The 20,266-nt window shown below is 37.6% G+C and overlaps 2 protein-coding genes across 2 annotated transcripts in view; one reads left to right on the top strand and one right to left on the bottom strand.

Moving 5' to 3' along the window:
- Positions 1-209: 209 nt before the first annotated feature.
- Positions 210-7,595, bottom strand: si:ch211-223a10.1 (putative ZDHHC-type palmitoyltransferase 6). The gene is made up of 10 exons (XM_055030208.1): positions 7,308-7,595; positions 6,707-6,842; positions 5,771-5,881; positions 5,554-5,686; positions 5,191-5,369; positions 5,031-5,104; positions 4,742-4,904; positions 4,562-4,644; positions 3,128-3,318; positions 210-3,045 (listed from the first exon to the last, which is right to left on the bottom strand). The coding sequence occupies exons 1-10, from the start codon at positions 7,465-7,467 to the stop codon at positions 2,560-2,562; spliced, it is 1,716 nt and encodes a 571-aa protein (XP_054886183.1). The 5' UTR covers positions 7,468-7,595; the 3' UTR covers positions 210-2,559.
- A 1,818-nt stretch (positions 7,596-9,413) lies between these two features.
- The window catches only part of wdfy4 (WDFY family member 4), a 51,972-nt gene continuing 41,119 nt past the window's right edge, over positions 9,414-20,266 (top strand). Inside the window, exons 1-13 of the mRNA XM_055030116.1 lie at positions 9,414-9,552; positions 10,370-10,627; positions 12,967-13,078; positions 13,745-13,869; positions 13,981-14,109; positions 15,356-15,545; positions 15,855-16,044; positions 16,836-16,996; positions 18,061-18,293; positions 18,368-18,501; positions 18,730-18,836; positions 19,043-19,144; positions 19,490-19,680. Coding sequence (XP_054886091.1) covers positions 9,532-9,552; positions 10,370-10,627; positions 12,967-13,078; positions 13,745-13,869; positions 13,981-14,109; positions 15,356-15,545; positions 15,855-16,044; positions 16,836-16,996; positions 18,061-18,293; positions 18,368-18,501; positions 18,730-18,836; positions 19,043-19,144; positions 19,490-19,680 — 1,953 coding nt within the window. The 5' untranslated portion in view covers positions 9,414-9,531. The remainder of the gene's footprint in view (positions 9,553-10,369; positions 10,628-12,966; positions 13,079-13,744; positions 13,870-13,980; positions 14,110-15,355; positions 15,546-15,854; positions 16,045-16,835; positions 16,997-18,060; positions 18,294-18,367; positions 18,502-18,729; positions 18,837-19,042; positions 19,145-19,489; positions 19,681-20,266) is intronic.

Raw genomic sequence — 20,266 nt, 5'->3', positions numbered from 1 at the left:
AGTGAGCTGCGCTGATGGAGAAGTGAAAACTGATGACTTGAAAGAAAATTATATAATGGGTTTCTCCCTCTGATGTTATTACTGTACACTTCTCCTGGCTCCAGATGAGCTAAACCAAAAAGCTCTGCCTCCTGATGCTTCACAATTCAAAAGGAGAGTCTTGCATCTGAATGGTTTGACCAAACTCAAGAGACAGACTTGAAACAAAGTGTATTTTAAAAGCAATGCATTTTAATAAACATGATTTCTATCACATAAAAAAACATCACCATAAATAAAACAGTCATTTAGGAAAAACACAGGAGGCACAACATTGAAATGAGAAAATACATAATAGCACTGTCAACGGCTTGCAAATGTATTCATACAACTAAAACTTTTACATTTTGTCATGTTACAACTACAAACCTCTACTTTGATTACATTTTATGTAACAGACACACAATGTAGTGCACAAATATGAAGTTGAATAATTCTACATTTTCAAAATATTTTGCAGACAAACTTCTGAAAAGTACGGCAGTGTGTTCCTCCTGAAGACCCAGGAACACACTGAGACAGGGATAGTTCATGTCACCATCATAAAACATGGTAGTTGCAGCATCATGCTGTGGTAATGATTTTTTTCACAGAGAAAAAGTAAGTTGGTCAAAAATTGATGGGAAGATTGGTGGAGCGTCTTACTGGGCAACCCAGGAAGAAAATCTCTTACAGGGTGCAAAACACTTACAAAAGGTGGTAGCTGTTCACATACATCTAAGATGCTAAGTGTGTTGTAGGTGCCCACTCAAAATCTGGAAGTAAATCCAACTAAAGATCTGAGATATAGTATGAAGGTTACTGCTCACAGATGACATGTCCATCCAATTTGAATGAGCCATTTTTTTAAAAGGGCAAAAATATCAGGCTCTAAAAAGGCAAAGCTATACATGTACCAAAAGACTTGAAGATGCAATTATAGGTGAAAAATTAATATACAAAATATAGATTTAGGTGGTTGAATAAAAATGCACACCACACAAAAGTAACAGAAAAAACCCTATACTTTCTAATGTACAGTTTGTGTTGTTCTATCACATAAAATCTCCATAAAAAAAATCTAGTTTGTCACTGTAATTTGACAAAATGTGGAAAAAAAACATTCAAGTTATATGAATACTTTGACAAAGTACTATATTCATGAACAGAGAAATACTATAAAAAGCACTTGGTTTCACAGTCTTAAATGTGCCCAGCTTCATCATTTCATATGAATGAGAGGCAGTACAGCAGACACTAAATCAGTGTATGGGACGTAGCCACTCACACAGTCCAGACACACCAGTCTCTGAGGGGTGTCAGGACTATCATCTATAATCTGGAAATATGGTCCTGTGAGACATGTAGGAAATGAGTGTTTAATTCAAGGCATGAAAAAAGCACGTTCCATTAGCCAGAGCAAAAGAAATGTGAGGGTAGAAAAGTCTTGAAGCAGATGAAATTAGAAACAAGTCTCTTAGTGCATCTTGGGCTGGAGTTTACCCAACAGTGTTGCATATAAAAACCTTCTTTAAAGAAAAATTAATGAAGAAAAAAAATTACATTAAAAGCAGCTGTAAACAATGCCACCAAAAATGTTTAGTTATAGTTATTTGGTAAACCACAATCAGCATGTCAGCTGGTAAATCTACTTTTTTTTCAAAAAAATGCAATACTTTCCAAACACACTTTTCCAGAGATATTTGTTCTGCTTAGCTTACTTTTAAAAGTATAAATACAAAACTTTCCATGATTATATGGCAGATGGTTCCACAATGGTCATCATGAAAATATGGACCCTGCATAATGGACCCTCTTCATCTACATAGAGAAAGAAGGAAGAAAGGGCTTTAACAAAATGGGGATGGAAAAAGGAAGAAAGAACAAAGGAATGAAAGAACAAAGAAGAAATACAGAAGAAAAAGCTAAAAAAAAATGGTGATAATGAAGGAAGGAACACAGGAAAATGTTATGAACAAATAATAAATGAACAAAAACAAAAGTCAAGTAAGGAAGAATGTTTTCAAATGGATGAATGATGAGTGGAAAACATTTTTTGGTAATAAAATAAAAAAAAAATAATTCTGCATATACATTTTTTATTGTCTATCCATTTTGCCCAGATGTATCCAGACTTTCATGTTTATTGCGGATTTATTGTTTCAAAACTTTGATGCACTGCATAATGAGTTGAGCTGCAATGATTAGAAGAATCTAGGTTTCAGTTTGGTAGTCTGGTTCCTTCTGGATTTCCTTATTACTTTTTTGCTTTCATATTTTGAGTCATGCATGAATTCAGTTAAATTTTGCTTAGTAATTAATTTTACTGGTGTCTATTTCTGGTCCATTCATACCACCATTTTTACTCAGTATGACAGATTCAGCTGCTATTAGGAAATTCTATGTTAAAAATATTAAATGGCACTGGAACGAGGGAAACATTGTCAGTACAGTGTTTGAACAATCCGAGGCTTTAAATCTGCACATGAGAAACAGTACTAAGGTCAACAGGACAGCTTTATATGGGCCAAACTGGCAGTGTTAAATATCTATGGCGGTTTTGTCTTCTGTAATTTGTCCACCCCCCACAGATCTACGACCCTCCAGGAGAAAGGCTGCTACAACCGCCAGCCGCTGTCCCAGTGACCTCTGCTGTGCAATGCCCTCACTGTGTCTGAAGTAGGTGGTCGTTCTGGCGGCGATGGCATCAAACTGCTCTGTCAGAAGCCACACCTCCCACAGGAGCGTCAGTGCATTCATAATAATCAGAGCCACAACCCAGAACTCCTCCCCTAACGTGAGCCACAGTGAGAAGCTGGGATTAGACTCGGACGAGCTGCCATACAGGTAACTCGCTCCCGAAGCAATAAAAAGAAGGTGGGCGGTAACCATGGAGAGGACGAAGATGAGGAAGAGTCTGTGGTTACCCTGACCGATGCAGCGGTTGAGGAAAAGGCAGTGGTGATCGTAGTCTTTAATGCACACTTCACACAGCTTACAGTGTTTTGTATAGTCAGGCTGGAACAGCTGGGAGGAACACAGGGGCAAGGTAAGAAACAAAGCAACAGAGAAGAAATTCAATGTCAGCTACAAGTCCAGATTGATTTACCTCACAGTATGGACAGAACTTGTGAGGGCTCTGGTTGTTTTCAACCAGGTCAGCAATGCAGGAGAAGCGAGGATCTGCATCTGCTCTGTCTAAAACCCCGGGATCTTGAGTCAGAACCTTGTAGAAGAGACTGGCTAGTATGAGGAAGTGGAACAAGGACACCTGAGCCAAAGTGCTTATGGGCCACACACATTCACAAGGTCAAGGATGAAACCACTTATTTGTTATATGCAGCTCAGTAGATTACAAATATTTATATATTTCACCATAGAAGCACTTATTCATACCTCTTTTGCCAAAAGGACAACAGTTATTCTTCTATAATTACATTACATAATTGTGGAGCATACAGAGAGTCTTTCTTTGACAATCATTTTTTGCACAAACCAGAGAATCTCCTGTGTCCTCTCTTACACTTCTTCTGTGAGCTCACCCTACATATTTTCTCTAGAATTTCAGTCTGAGGACTTGGAGTCTCCAAAGAGAACAGAAAAATCACTGTATTTGTCAGTAGACACGTATTTGAAAAAATAATTGCTGGGAGTGTCAGAAAATGACTAAAACAGACCTATAGAACCATGACTATTGGACAAGAATGCTTTATGTCTCTGGCAAATAAATTATATGAAAAAATGAGTAATTTTCAATTTACAAGCAATTTTTATTAAACAATATTGTGGCATTTCAAAGAGTTCCTGATGCCATAAAATCCAACAAGATTTCAAAGTATTTTAGAAGTGGAACATGCCTGCAGTATCACAGATCTTACACCATAATTAAGAGTGGGACAGAATGCTTCAAAAACATTTATGCCAAAGCTATATGGAACATTTAATGCTGAAAACTTTGAATATAGTACTTTGTCAATCAAAGCACATAATTCAAGTAGAAGTCCAGTCAGAGAATAACCAATATGGTCACATTTGTTACTGCAGCAAAGAAAAGCCATTTTTATTAAATGGGTGTTATTCGTGAGCACTCAGGAGAGTGCCATCCTACTGATATTTTCTGAGTTCCACTGATCATCATTCCATGATAATTTTGGGTCCTGGTCCAGCCTTTGTAGATATTTTCCAAATCCAAATCTAAATATTGGTCTGATGGACAAGTCCAAGTAAGCAGCTATTTTCTTACTTATGGATATCCCAAAAGTGCCTTTTCTGTGGCCTTTCCCATTTTCAAAAGAAAAGGGACTCTGCAGTGGAAGTTCATAGACATTCTGATCATCTTAAAAAAAAAATAAAATGTGAACTTCAAAATTGCTATGTAATTCAGTTCAGTTTACCGAAATTGTGAGATGTAAAAAGATTGGTGAAACCAACAAAATCGAGAAAGTGCAAAATCCCTAAAGTACAATTCATGCAGAACAAACAGGAAAATAACTAAGAAAAAGCTTTTGGTACAGACCAAATATAGCCCCTTTTTTAAGGATATTAGGCATCATTTTTCCATAGAAGCACAGCAGGGAATGGACGATGCCAGCCAACAGCGTCCCCAAGTATATCGGATTAACTAGCCTAGAGACAAAGACATGAGATGTCAACTGGAAATTGACACAAACATTGCAGTATGTTTACCTACACACTGATAAGTTTATAGTTTACATGCAAATACCTCTGGTATGTGATCATGCGGTAGTACTGGGTGAAAATGCTTCTAGCCAGCCATGGGAAGAGGAACGCACAAACGAGGCCTCCGTAGCCCCCAAACATGGCTGCTATGAGCAGGATGGCAGCTCCACTTAGAGATGGAAAAAACAGGGTCCAATAGTACAGAACTGGAGAGAAATAGCACAAGCACACATGGTCAGCACAGAGACAGGGCATTTAGTGGTAGAATTCTATTATTACCATAAGCGATATTTGTTTTTCATTGCTTAAAATAAAACTAATATAACAAGTACCATGAGACTCTCTGGGCTTGTGATGTATTGGCTCATTTATGTACTCCTTTAAAAGTTTGCTGAGTTGCTGATGCCTGAAAACAACATAAGCAGATCGTAATCAGCACCAAGAACTCAAGAAATGTCAAAAACGGTTCATTTGTTTCTACATATTGTTCACCTGAAAGTCTTTCCCTGCTTGCAGAGATCCAGTGGTGTGAGGCCGCTGTAGTTCTTCTGATGAAGCACTATGCAGCCAGTCTTCTGCAGCAGAGCCCAGCACACTTCTACTCCACCCCTCTCTGCAGCAACATGGAGCGCTGTCGCTCCCTGCTGGTCAACTGCGTTCACAACACACCGCTGGACAAGAAAACCAATAACCCCACCCCCACAATTTATGCCACTGCTTAAAGATCTGACATTGTTAAATTTTTATGCTAAATATTTAGTTTAATGTTTGCTTTAATTATGTTAAATTTGCAGCATCACAGGCTATAGCACTAACATCAGAGCAAAAACTGTGTCCATTTAGAATATTTCATACCTGGTCTTTGAGCAAATAGCGAATCATGTCAATGTTGCCGGTGGATGCAGCGAGATGCAGAGGCGTCACCTTGTACATGTCTGCGTCAGAGAATCGGAAGACTCCTGTCTCCCATAGATAGTGCACAGCGACTCTTAGAGAGGTGAGCAACAGTTAGAGCATACACAAAAAAAAACAAAAAAAAAACTATTTGTTCTGAAGTGTTTCTACCGCTTACATGTTGCCCCCGGTAACTGCATGATGCATGGATGTTTTCCCCTGCAAGTCCACAAGCCGCAAGTCTGCACCATACTGCATCATTTTATGCATGATATAGATGTTTCCCTGCCTGTTGATGGAACACATGCAAATGTGTGTATCCTGGGTTTTTGTTTGAGAAGGAAAAAACAGCAACTTGTGGAAGATTCATATCCCTTGAGTGATTCCATATTTGTCCTGTTACAACTGAAAAGCTGAAAGTTTTACATTGAAAAAATAAACAAAGTTCATAGAGGTGAGATGGAAAAATTACTTGATAGTATAAAAGGTTATTATCAAATGTTTTTTTTTTTTTTTATTTTGCATCATCTCAGACAAATCAGGCCAATGTCATGATATGGTCACCATCATGTTTCACTGCAGGCATGTTATGTTGAAGGTAGTGTTCAGTACTTTGCATATACTGCAAAAAATATGACCAGAGCATCTTCTACATGTTTATCATTTCCTTTGTGTGTATCCTCGGTTTTTGTTTTGAAAATACTAAACATATCTGAGATGTTTAGTATTTTCATTGGGCTTCAAGATGGTTTGTTCACTAATCTTTTCTATGAAACGTCTGACAACATCTGCTTTAAACGTTATAAAGTTTTTGTTTATTCAAGATTGCGCTGATTTCCGGTCACACATATGTATTTTGTGCAAATGCCAATAATGTCAGTTTTGGTCTCGTGCCCAGAAAAACGTATTTTACTTATTTGAGGTCTTCCCTACATAGAGTGCCACCTACGAGAAAATGTTTTGTAATTTTCCAACTATGAGCTACTTTGAGACAAATTATTGTATAGAATCTTTGTAAAATACACTTAAGTTTGTGATTGTAACTGGAAAATGTGAAAAAATGACCAACAGGTATGAATACTTTTGCAAGACAATGGCTGCAGCTTCTACTCACCTGCAGGCAAAGTGAAAAGCTGTCTGCCCTGAATCACACGTCATGTTAGGGTCTGCACCAGAACTGAGGAAGAAGTCTACAAGGGAGCGGTTCCCATGGAGAGCAGCATAATGAAGAGGACTGAATCCACCCCAGCCTAAATAAACACATGCACATCACAGTCAGGATGAAAGATGTCCCTCTTCACTGAAGTTGCATGGACTTAAGCATGCTTTAGGTCAGTTTGAGTTTGTGCTGTCCATCTATCTACCACAGGACTTGCACCAGAACATCATACAGGTTAACTATAGCAGAGATGGGTTTCCTCCTGGCAACGTCACAAAATCACACATGGAGAGCCACCAGGCATGCAGATAACAGTGAGAAATAACAGCTGTGTTGGTGTGGTAGTCCTGATCAATAATGTAGATTATGCAGACATTATACACTAACATAAAAAGTCTTTTTTTTTCCCCTGAGAGAATAAAAACAAACGAGAAATGATCAGGAAGAGGTTAAGCCCTCCTGACAGGAAAACAGAAGGATGAAAGTGACTTCCTCATTCAAAGCAATGCGTGATTTAATACATTTTAAGTTTACACTGCATCTAATATTACCTTACCTTTGTCCCTGAGGATCGTTCGATCATTTTGAACGAAAAGTATGCACTGTTCGACATCCCCTCTTTGTATATAGTCGAATATGTCTCCACCACTAATGGTGCACAGAGGCATCGCATGCGTTGTGATGGGGGCACAAAATCTGTCCTCCACGATTTCCATCGGCTTGAAACTGGAGCGACACTGAAATCAGATCAGCAAAAAACGCGCCATTACATCACCATGCAAAGCGAAACATCATCTTTCCCCTCAAGCGATCACTCAGGATCTTTATCTGTGTGTTAAATGAAGACCGCTCCCGAGGCCCCCTATTGGTTGAAACAGGTCACGTGAGTCACTGCTCCTGAGCTCGAGATTGCTATGCACTAGATGACGTATGCATTATTATGCTAATGAGATACATGCAAACGAAAACAACAGCCTTAACAGCATGTTTCGGTTCAGTTATGGAATAGAATCAATTAAATAGTAGTTATTGAAGTGAAAGCCATCATGTTTTATGCTTTTGCTTAAATTTTTTTAACACATTTTGAATTATGTATCACAAACTACAGAGACAGACTGCGGAGCTTCTAAAAGGTTTGCCGCGACACTTTATTCCACTAAAACAGCTTGAAAAGCATTTATAATGAGACAGCAGGGAGTTTCTGTGAACTCAGATTCTCTAACATTCAGAAATGGACAAATTAAATAGGTCATTTTAACTGACTCCCTCTCAAGTTGTTTTTGAACTGCCAGGACAAAAATATGGCTGTTAACTTTCTGTGAAGAAGTGCTAATGAGGGAGAAAAAAGAAAAAAAATCAACGTTACAGGTAAGTGTAACCTTTATATTTCCTAAAGGTCCAATAAAGGTAACTTTTTAATCGTTTTGCATTTTTGCATGGCCTGGACGTTCCCAAAATTGACCGTACTGTAAAGTAATTGTCAAAGAATGTTCCCTAAAAGTTCTCCAAAGTGTGGCAGCAGTAGGGACTTTCAGAAACCACTTATGCCTTAAATTGACTGTGAACCTCCCAGGAGCATTTAATGATTGTTTCCTAAAGGCCCTGGGAGGGTCAGATTTTTAGTGTTTTTTAGGGAATTTAAAGAGATTTTCCTGATGGGCTCGTTATAAGGTGAAAACTCACAGGAAAACTTCCCTATGAAGTATTTTCCATATAAACCTCAGGGAACCTTATCATTAAGTGCTCGGAAGTTTGTCCAAATATTAGACAATTTTGACATTTGGAACCCAGACTCTAAAGGTTTTCATCTGTGCAGCTCTTAGAAAACATTCCCTAAAGATTTGAACAAGGTTAACCTGTGCTACACAAGGTGTCTTTAGTAATAATTGCCTGATTGAAGGGTATTTTGTCTTAGAGACATTATTTTAGTCTTAATTATTGTCAGACTGCTGTATCATATATACCCACAAGATGGCAATGTTCACTCACATTTCCTTTGTCATTTTTTGTTTCGTTGAAGTTCACAAATTTTCTTACACGATCCAAATCTCGGTCTGTTGAAATGCTTTCTGTAACAGTTAAAGGTCATCTATATGCCCTGGCTTGAAAATTAAACATTAAAACATTTTTTCTACCAACTTTGTTTCTGATCTTTTAGGTGATCAGTAAGTATAGGTTTATCAAGTCCTCTCAGCAAGACATGTCAGTGTCGCTCAAGATCTGTGATAACAGTTTCGTTCTTTAGAGCTCCGATGCAAGTGGTACAGATAAAAACACACGCTGAGCTACAGTAAATTATGTCTGTCACACCTACTATTATTAGAAGGAGAAATTGTTTAAGAAGAAAATATTCAGTTGAGCGTTTTGGTTTTCTTGAGTTCTCTGAAATCAAGAAATCCAAATGAGATCTTAATGTGACTCAGACCATTAAAGTGTGACATGGCATGCCTTTAAAAACAACAGCTCCTCTTTGTCTTGCAGGGAGGGCCTTATCCAACCAGCCAAGCAACAGTCTTTCACTTCTGCTTCTCTGAGGAAGTGAGAAAACACATGACCTGAACCAGCTGACACAAGTTACAGTACTTGTTCAAAGTCTACTAGGTGCAGTTTAGTAAGGGGCGTGCTTTTCCGCAGCGGTGTCTTGTGGTGTGCGTTACTCATCATGCAATAGCAGGTCCTGGCATGCCTTTCCCCTGACATAGTAATAGAGACAGACCACTCAGTCCTTCGGAAAAACACAGTACATGTGATACGATTCCTTAGCAGCCAGAAGCCTCTTTATGGCTCTGACACAACTACAGGTAAGGATTTCCGTCATTTTAATGAATGGTTTTTCTTGTGAAATGTGTATCAGGCATGCAGTTATTATGTTTCTCAGCATTCTTGCATTTTGTGATTCATAAAACAAACCAAAAACAATCAAACATTTTTATATGAAATATGAGTTATTAGTAGGATTCTTTAAAAAATTGCTATTTACATTTTTTAACTTGGTGCATTTTATCAGAGTACCTCTTAAGTACAAATTTCCCATAATTGTGGATCATTATCCTGCCTTAAATAGAGATGTTGCAAAGTAATATCATGTGATGAGGAAACAGTGTTCCAGTTAAATCTGTTTGGCAGCAAGACTCCAAATCTGTTTACCTTTTCATGTGCTGTAAAGCTCAGATTGGCACCCATAGGGAAGTATTCGTCTTCTTCTACTAAACGAACACTGGATTAACACAATGTGTGCCGTTGTTGTCAAATGATCCTTGTTAAAAGTTACTTTGGACGCTTTGGTATACAAAGGACAAAATAAAGGGTTTTTAGCACTAGGGTTTACTGGTGTTAATAATATTTAGAGTTTGGGAACAACATGCTGATTCCTCATAGAGGCCACGTTTGTGAATAAGAATGGCACATGACTGCTAGAAGCCAGTTTGTTATTTTATTTATCAGTTCCAACATGTGCTGAGAAGAGCAGAGAAGGAGGTTCGGTTTGGGACAAATTCAGATGAGGAAGTGAGACAGACCAAGGAAACATGATTAAGTGTATCTGCAAATATTACAGAAACTCGTGGCACCTAAAAATAGTACAAACATTTCCAGGACTTCTCTATGTTTTCTCTCCAGCACCAAACTATGAAGAGAGAGAGGATCAATAAGGAAACAGGAGAGCTGAGTGCTTCGGGCGAGTTGTCTGTATCGGTGGAGACGAAGGAAGAGAAGGTGGAGGGTTCTTCTGGAAACCCTCGGCTCCTTCAGGTGCTCAGAGAGCAGCTACAGGCGCTGGGAATTTACACGTACTCCAGCCATGACCACAAAACCGGACATCATCGTTTGAAGCAACTAGAGCAGCACCTGCCTAAAATCCTCCATCTCCACACACAGGTATAATGTCTCCATCTTTGATCTCACATTTTAATCTGTTTGCACAGTTCAGACCATTATATTTATTCACATTGTGACTCATTCTTTTGCTACTCTGAAAAAGAATCCTGCTCGATAATAATTTATATTATCTAAATGGACGAACAACATTTATTAGCTTAGCTTTCAAAAGGTTAAGTTGATGCCACAAGACAATTGGGTCTCCAGAACCGCATGAAATACCAAGAAGCTGCAATAGATGCTTGCCCTTCAGCTGATTTCATCATTAGCCTGTACTGAACCTCTACAATATCTCTCAGCAAACTTGAGACAAACTTCTGTCACATGAAATAAGAGTGCTGCGTCAGACTCATGGGTCCAGGTCTACCTTTGATTAGCTGTAACAAGAGTGCATGCTCTTTGCTCAAACTTTGTCACTGCTAAATTAAACCTCCCTCTTTTTTTTTCTCTCTCACTCCTGGATTCATGGTAATTCCATCTCTGCATATGTAACACTGCTGACCAGACTTAGAGCTGCAGATGTAATCAGCCTTTGGTTTGTACGCAGCTCTGTGTCTGCACTGGTGAATGAAAAAGTCTCATGACCAGAGATTTGACCAGATTTTATGGCCTCTCTTAAGAACAGCAAATTCAGCGTAATTCAATATCTTCCTATAGGATTACAAAGACTGCTTAGCATGTCATGAATTCTTTATTATCTTATTATCTAATAAAGACTTCTATTTTACTGTGCTTTACCCAAAATGACCATTTTAAATAAATATATTCAGGTCATCAAAAGCCATTAAATATGCTTTTCAAAGACATATTTATACCTGCTCGCCAGCTTTTTGAAAACTTATTGGAAAACATTTTGTTTGAGATCTGCAGAAACTGTAAATGTAGAAGAGAAACTATTTAAGAGACTGAACTGTCATCTTCTTATCCATTCCAGTGATAGCTTTGTGTAAACTTCTGATCACCACTGCTATTTTCTGACACTGGTTAGGTAGGTGCTAATTATGAACACTGACAGACATCCTATTACAATGACACCTGGCTATAGGGGGGACATATATAGTTGCCGGCTCATGAGTGTTGGGCTATTTTCTATACTCAGAGTTGTTAAAAGATGCTCTTCCTGGAGAATAATGGTAATTCATTGGCTGAAGCTGAAATTGTAGAACATGTTAGTACTGGTTTTAAATGACATTTTATTAAAACACACAGTCCATTGCTGTTTGTTGAGTATTCAGGCAATGTAACAAGAAGTAACTTAAAATACTAAGGCAACTTTGAGGGATATTTAAGCACCATGCCTGAGCTATTCTGCAGTGGAAGAAGGTCCTGCTTTAAAGCTTAGTTTTGGTAACTGTATGTTCATATATGGGTTAGTGGATGTTAAGCTGGAAAGGGCATGTCATGATGACGTACTGTGGGGGAAAATTGTTATTTTAGGAATGCTTTGATGTGAAACTTTTGCAGTCACTACTTATATGAACATTATTAGTCTGATACATAGCAGTCCAGTCATCTCAGCTACAATTTAATAACAGTCTTCAGAAGTGTAAAGATTTATGTCTGCCACGTGACAAAAATAACCCAGAAAGGGCTTTAGGAATGCCTCACAAAGGGTTCAGTTGGTCTCTTATTTCTCCAGACTCTAAATGAATTTGAAAGTCTGTAAAATAAACACTATGGAAGGTGGTCATCATCATCATCAAGTTTATTTATATATCACATTTAAGCGACAAGACAATTCAAAATTCACTACATGATAAAACATAACACAATAACCAAGCAAACAAAAAACATTACACTACTTTGGAAATATAAATAGATGTAATGGAAAGTCGCCTGTGTTCTTCTCTCAACTTCATCCTAAATGTTTTCGATCGAGTTAAGGTCCGGTGGTCAAGTTCTTCCTTACCAAACTCACTTCACAGGTCTTTCTGGACCTTCATGGTTATGCACACAATCCCCTTTGTAGTAAGCTTCTTGCCACATTCCAGCAGAACTCACAATTCAGCTGCTCAGCCATGGAATTTCATTCCACTGAGCTCTTTCAACAAAATTTAATAAATTTTGACATCTTGCTGGTAGTCATTCTTTTTTTTAGTTTTTACTGAAATTAGCTGATTTTACCACCTGGTTTGGGACAAGACAAATAGATTAAGGCAGCCTTTACTTGTCAAAACCACTTACATTTTGATTGGAAGTGGAACATTAACAATTTATTTTCTTGTATCAGTATTTGCTACAATGTGGACTAATATGCTACTACAGTGACAGAAATCAGAAATAAAGAACTGAAGTATTTACACATTTCACAAGAATCTCTTTCTCCTCTCTGATCACAGGTTTGTGAAGAAGGTGCCAGAGTTGATGGTACAGATATAAAGGGCCTTGCGGCCCTCACTGCTGACTCTGTCATACATAATATCTACAAAAGGCTAGAAGGACGGCCTGCAGGTACTAATCTGTGTTCATGTCAGCAGATGTGCTGCTGGTAATTCAAAGCAGAGGGACTTTCTCCCTACTTCTCTTTTTTTTCTTCTTGTGCTTTTCATCGTTTATGTTAGTCATAATTTTGAAAGTGGACAGCAAAAAAGAGCAAAACATCTTCCAACTGTTCAGTTTTATAATGATGTTCTGTCCAGATGCACTTTAGTGGGTTGTATTTGTGCAAGTTTATTTATAGATTGGATTAGGTTCTTTAGGGAAGTGCCTGGTTCTGTTTTCATGTCTCAACAAAAGTGTGTGTTGTTCGTATTTTTCACAATAAACTGTTTGTTGTGTCCTAATATTTGATCCAGCTGGTCAAACACATCCAAACTGATGTTTTGTCTACAGTTAAAAAAATAAAAGTAACATTTTCTACAAAGTTATATAACTTTCATTGAAGTAACCACCTGTGTTCTACTGAGTACCAGCTTGTTAAAATAAAGTCTTGTTCATGCAAAGGTTTTAAATGCCATGCTAATTTATTCCCTGAAAATGACTAATTTATGTGTAATTGTGTGACTCACCTTAATTTTGTGGTCAAGAAAATCTTTATAAAGTTAGAGTCCCACTGCCTTTTGGTTTTGCTTTAGTCTGTTGTGATTTTATGTCGCTGAATATCTTTTATTTTTTTAGAGCAGGCCCGTGAAGAGGTCGTTCACTTCTTCAAAAGACCAGATGGAAACACAAGTTGTAGAGCAGAGACATGTTCTGGGTGGCACCTGTTAAACTCCCTTCTGTTGCTCACATCAGACTCTGCAGTAAGTGATCCACACCAATTCTATGCTGTTATTACAGATAAATTACAACAACAAAAAAAAAAATAATAATAATCCATTCTGAATGTTGCCTTTGCTTTTATGTGTTTGCAGGAAGTATTATCTTATTTAAACCCAGAGCTGCCTGCTGCTTTGGTGAAATGTCTGTACCTGCTGGTTTGCCTTCCTGCAAAAAAGGAGAACACAGCCATAGAGCAGACCTTCCAGAAGCCTCTAACACAGGTCCGTAAGCAATGAAATGACACTCATTTTTTTATTATGTTCCACTTTAAAAGAGTCATTTATTTTTGTTTTCTTTATCAACAGTTGCTTAGGTAATACAAATTGCCTTTCTTCAGGTATATGATGCTTTCCTACTAATTTTCAGACAGTGGTTTTGTTATTCAATCAGTGTAAAATGAACATAAATTAGTGAACAAAACCTTCAAACTGGGGTTTTGTCTACAGATGACGAGGAAATAAAAGTAACTTAATACACAATGGTGCAAGTAATTTCTTTGTACTATTGTTTTGCATCACTCTAAATCAAAAATTATTATTACTGCTCCATGTTGTTTCACAAAGGTCAGTTTTCCAAAGGAAGGTGGGTGGATTACCTGAAAGAAAGTGAATCCTTCATGTCCAATTACATCACTGATGTACTATCCGTCTGTTCTTAAAATATTTTAGGACCACAGATGTTCTTCCTCCAATCTTTTCTAAGTTTCTTCATTATTTTAGGACAAATTTGACTGAAAGATTTTTGGTATTTTTATAATGTTATGATTCTTTTCTATTTTTTACTTGTCTCCACACAACAGAAGTTCATCCTTTGACTTAAGACATATTTTAAATGCTTTCTTGAATGATTCAAAACAATAGGTCAAAATTACAAAATCTTGTTCTTTTTGGGAGGACTGAGTCATGACTTCAGAGTTTTAAACATGACTGATGTGTTTAATTATATTAAACTCAAATCAAACCTAAATTTTCTGGTTTTAAGATAGATGATACAAATAATTGACCATCTGTCTATAAACATAAATATGTTTATATATATTCATTTCATTTCATTAGTATATATAAACATATTTATGCTATCAATAACTATAAAATAATACATTTCTCTTTTACTTATGCATTTAAACACTGAAGGAATATTCTGTCAAAGATAGCATACAGTACTATGGATGCTTCTGTTTTTATGTGATGAAACATCATTAATACAAATTAATAGTTTTTTTCTTCAGTTTTGACAGTATTGATGCAAGTTTAAAATAAATATGAAGTTTATTGTATTCCAAATTTGGGCTCAGGAAAGTCCAATTTTCTATTTTGGAATTAAAACTTTTGCTCAGGTTTTTACGAACTGGACCTAAAAAATTAATAATTCTTACAGTGCAACACAATTTATATATATTTGTGATATTGCACAGACATCTGCTGTACTTTCCTAGTAATATTTTTCCATCTGCATATGTTTTTGCAGATTTTCCTTCAACTTTCCAAGTACCCACACAACGTGGAACAGCTGGTAGAAACTGAGGAGCTGCAGTGTCTCATCATCGGACTCACATCATTATGCGATCAGACCAGTCCACAGTGGAGGCACCAGGCGTCACGCGTTCTCAAAGCTGTCTCTTCTGTACCAACAAACAAAACGGTTCCAAGTTTATTACGTAAGTTAACCAAAACTAATGATGATACGTAATGTTTTGTTGTTTTATTCATTGTCAATTAGGTGTTGACTGACAAAAGTTGAATAAAAAATATTTTATTTAAAAAGGATGTTATTGTGCTTGGTGTCTTTTAGAGGTGAGGTAACTTTTCTGAATACTACTACATATATATTGTAGCTAAATCTGCTCATTCATGAACTTCATCTTTTTTTATGGAAGGCTATTATCGATAATTCCAGCTTGATGTTTTATTTTTCTAATTTTCCAGCCCTTTTATTTTTTTGTGTGTTTTTGCATTTTTCTCCAAAGGCAAAAACTGTGTTCGTATATGTATCCAGAACCTGGTGCACATCAAAGCCAAAGTTTCAGGAGCACTGCTAGCTGAGGTGGCCGTGGCTGTGTTTAGCTTTGTAAGAGACACTTATCACCTGAATCCAGCTCTCTTTACTGAGTTTGACACCAACAACGGCTACAAGGCCCTGAAAAAAATCCTCAAACGGTAAGATTGTATGTTGTAGACAGAAAGGAGGAGCGAATGGAATTTAAAAAAAAAAACATCAACTCTGCAAAAATAATAAGGCTTTTGTTTCGCTAACTAAGCCATGCAGTGCCTTGCAGAAGCATTCACAGTCTTTAAGCATTAAATGTAGCTGTCTACCTAAACTGACAGGTTGCACAAGCTAATATCAGAGTGGTAGCACAGCATCTCCAAATAAAACATGATGGTGGCAGTATAACGGTTTGAGAAGCTTTTTTCAACAGTGAAATTGATCACTGCTAATCAACTTCACTGATGGAAGTAATTACAGGGCAATCCTGGAAGAAATCTGGAGTCTACAAAGACTAAACATAACCAGAGGCACAATAAAAGCATATTTAGGTGTTAAAGTTATGCACACTTAATTAAACTGAAACACTCAGAAAGTTGTGACTGCAGATGCTTCCCATCGGATCGGACTGAGCTTTTGCAAAAAGTCACATTTAAATCTTAAACATGCAAAAACAAACAAACAAAAAAAAAAACAATCATGACCTTCTATCAGTATAAAGTTACACTGAAGATTTTGATTATAAGATATAAAAATGTAATTAAAAATGATAAGGAGAGGAAATGCTTTTGCAAAGCACTATAGTAGACAGCAAGATGACGCTGAAAGAACTAATTGGTATATTGTGTTTTAAATGTGCAGTTATCTACAGACAGATTTGTTAACATCCCAAGTTAGAATGATGACAATTTTATTCATCCTGGCTATTTGTCTTTTTCCCTCCTGACTTTTCAATAATAAGCTGTGAAGAAGGCGTGCCCCTGGATCAGTTTCAGCCTGTAGACGAATTGTTGGCTCTGATCGCAGATTTCACTCTCCTTGGAAAAGCAGAGCTGAAAGTGGCTCTTTGTGTGCCCAATCCTCAGCCTGCAGGCTTCAAGTTTGATCCGCCACTCACTAAAGGTTGGTCAGTTCTTTCTAAGACCTTTTCTATTGTTATTCTCTTGCCAGCTCCATCTTATCATCTCTGCTTGTTTCATGAGGATAAACTATGAATTACTCCTTACAAATTACTATGTAATTAGCATCACATGCATGGCTCAGCAAAGATGGACTCAGGGAGGGGGAAGTCTACTCAAAGGAACCACACACTTCATCCCTACTTTGCACTTTTGCCCTCGTATAATCCAGCTAAACTGCATCAACCCCCCTCTGCTGATTTCCCACAGACCCTGACTTTTCACTCCCTGTACTGCTGCCCCCTTTGCAGTCTGCAGCCTCCCTCAAGTTAACAGGAAGCTGAGGTTATTATGTCTGGGATGATGAAGTGGAGGCTCCCCCTCTAACTCTGTTAGGATGCCCCACATCCATTCACCACTGGCCTAAAGCAGCCAGTCATCTATCATCGATGCACACACACTTCCATCCAGCACTCATAAATAGAGCGTCTATAATACACATACACAGATCGAGTTGCTCTGTAGCATCCATCACATCAAGGAGCAGATCTGTTTCCAGCAGAGGGACCTGGTGCTGTTTTTAAAAACTTAATGTGATACAGTTTTAAGAGTGGAAATGAATCCCATTATTAAATAGATTTATGTTTATTTACAAGCAAAAGTTTGCTTTTTTGCACGTTAAATGTAGGAGTTTTTCTAAATATTTTGACAAGGCACCAGACAAATGCTATTAGGGCAGATTATAATACATTCTTTACATTTATGGCTGGAAATCTGTTTGTTTTGATGCAATCAGAGCACATAAACGTTAGCTCATCTTTTGAATCTTGCATTCTGTGTATTATAAAGACGTTATGTAATTTGTCTTTAATATTAGCTGTTTGACCTTATCAGAGATAACTCTTACAGAGGAAGTTTGTCTAAGCTGAGCATGGATTGGTGTTATGCAGGTTGAATTACAATCTAATAGATGCATATCAGTCCATAGTGCTATATAAAAAAATAAGTTTAAAAAAACTGAAACTTATTTACAAAACAAAAGTTAACGATACATTTGAAAATCTCCAGGTTTGGCAGTAAAGAACCTTCCTGCCTTCCACCTGCTGCAGGCCTCTTTGGTGCATTCCCAGGATTCTCACTTCTGCTGTCAGCTGCTTCGAACCCTGCAGACGATCTGGGAGAAGGACCCGGCTAATTTTTTCCTCTTAGAGTGGACTGTCCAATCGATGGCCCAACTAGCGACCCGTATGTGCCGTAAACCGCTGCCTGTCCAGAAAATCTTCTTTTCTATGCTGGAAATGGTAGGGATTTTCCCCATGAATGACTTGTTTTAGATTTTAAAATTAGTCGTTTTAACCGCCTTGTTGTCTTTCAGGTGGTGTTTAAGTTGAGTTATATACCCCATGAGACACTGCGAGCCCTGCTAGGCGTACTCAAGAAGAACTGGGCTGGAACCGGTGGAGTGGCAAAGACAGAATTTAGCATGGTGGCAGTTCAGTGTTTTCACAAGTGAGAAGTAAAAATTTTTAACAGTATTCACAGAATAGTGTACTGTCTTTGAGTAGAATTTTTTTTTTTTGTTTTATTTTTTCATAAGTTTGTTCTTTGTCTGGATTCTTGTTTTTTTTTCTTTGACTCAGGTGAAGTAGAATGAAGTTATCCCTGGAAAAATGTTTTATTTCTCCTTGTTGTTTTCTCTCTACAGTTATAACAAAAGCCATCTCTCCTTTTTTGTAGGATGATTGTACACAGCACTATGCTAACAGAGGTGCTATGTGACAGGGGGTTACTTGAGCTGCTGCTTGGAGAACTTCGCAGGAGGGCTAAGATCCTGAGAAAGGCTGGTAATGTTTCTGATGTAATCTTTATACATAACAGCTGAAACCCATGCTACATATTTATCTTTTATATGAAATTTAAAAAAAATGCTAATCCACATTTGTTTTAGCTCAGTAAGGTGTGAAAGTCTCTTAATATTGTAAACTGAAGCCAAAAGTAATTTTTCTTAACTGCTAGCAGTTTTGAATGAATTATTATTTTTACTTTTCAGATCCTTTGCAGCTGCAGTCTATGGAGGAAAATGAGAGACAACTCACTACATGCATGCTTCAAGTTATTTCAACTCTTACTTTGCGATCTATTAAAAATACAGGTATGTTGTTTCAGTTAATTTTGACATTTTTTTTATAGATATAAGAAGTTCTATTTTGGATTTGATATATTTCATGAAAGTATATACATTTATTTATTTATTCATTCTTAGTTATAAATAGCTTTATTAGATTAATACAGTTCAACAGAGTTTTGAGTTGTACAGGTGAGCATAAATTACTGAGTGTAACTCAGTAATTTATGCTGAGTTACACAGAAGCTTTCTGCATGCCCTTTAGGTTTTTTAATCCATTAACGTGTAAATAACTATCTTATGTTGTATCCTTTTGCTCATCTAAATATAATAATGTATCATTAATTCAAGCGTTTTCCGTGTGTTTTCTAGTTTCATTGCGGGATCTCGGCATGGTCCCCTACATAAAAATCTTCTTGGATGACAATCAGTATCGGGGTCCAACTCTCAGCATTTTGGAGCAGCTTGCTGAAATCAACCCAGATGAATTCATGAGCACAGCAGTTGGAGCCCTCTGCTCCTCCACGCAACAGGAGCTCAGGTTGAAGCTGGACCTCTTGCAGGTATGCGGCACATGCACAGACAAGCAGAGATGACAGCTCACACACACACACACACACACACACTTATCCAGACGCCCTCAGAGGCTTGGAGATCTCAGCTGAACTCTAAATGCAGTTTCGCTTCACATTCAATTGTAACAATTTGTAATGCACTTAAAGCATGATAAGCTTGTGAATTTATTTTCTGAGCATGTGGGACTTTGATTACATTACAGACAAATGCAGATTGATTTGCTAAAACTGATTTAGCTGTTAACTCTGAACCGATTTGATTAGGCCAGCAGCCTTGTGCTGTGTAGCTCTGAAGATTACCACCTCTATTGGATCAGTGAATGGGACAAAGATCTCATTAAAGCCTAACTAAGTTACACACCTACTGTATGTGTCCATTTTTATAGATGGCAGCAAAAGGAGCACCCACGCATGAAAGCTCTTTGTGTCTTCGCGTGTGCTCGCGTGCACGAGGTGGACTGCGCGTGTGTGCGACTCTTTGTGCTAACGCGGTTATAGCAGGTGGCAATCAGATTGGCTACGACCTGGGTTGGCGAGTGTTGAGAGCCATTGTGATTACTCCAGTTTCATTTAA

Source organism: Poeciliopsis prolifica, unplaced genomic scaffold, assembly GCF_027474105.1.
Source record: "Poeciliopsis prolifica strain line A6 unplaced genomic scaffold, Auburn_PproV2 SCAFFOLD005, whole genome shotgun sequence".
Lineage (NCBI taxonomy): Eukaryota > Metazoa > Chordata > Actinopteri > Cyprinodontiformes > Poeciliidae > Poeciliopsis > Poeciliopsis prolifica.
The sequence above is the reverse complement of the archived record's forward strand: the minus strand, read 5'-3'. Positions and strand labels throughout refer to the sequence as shown.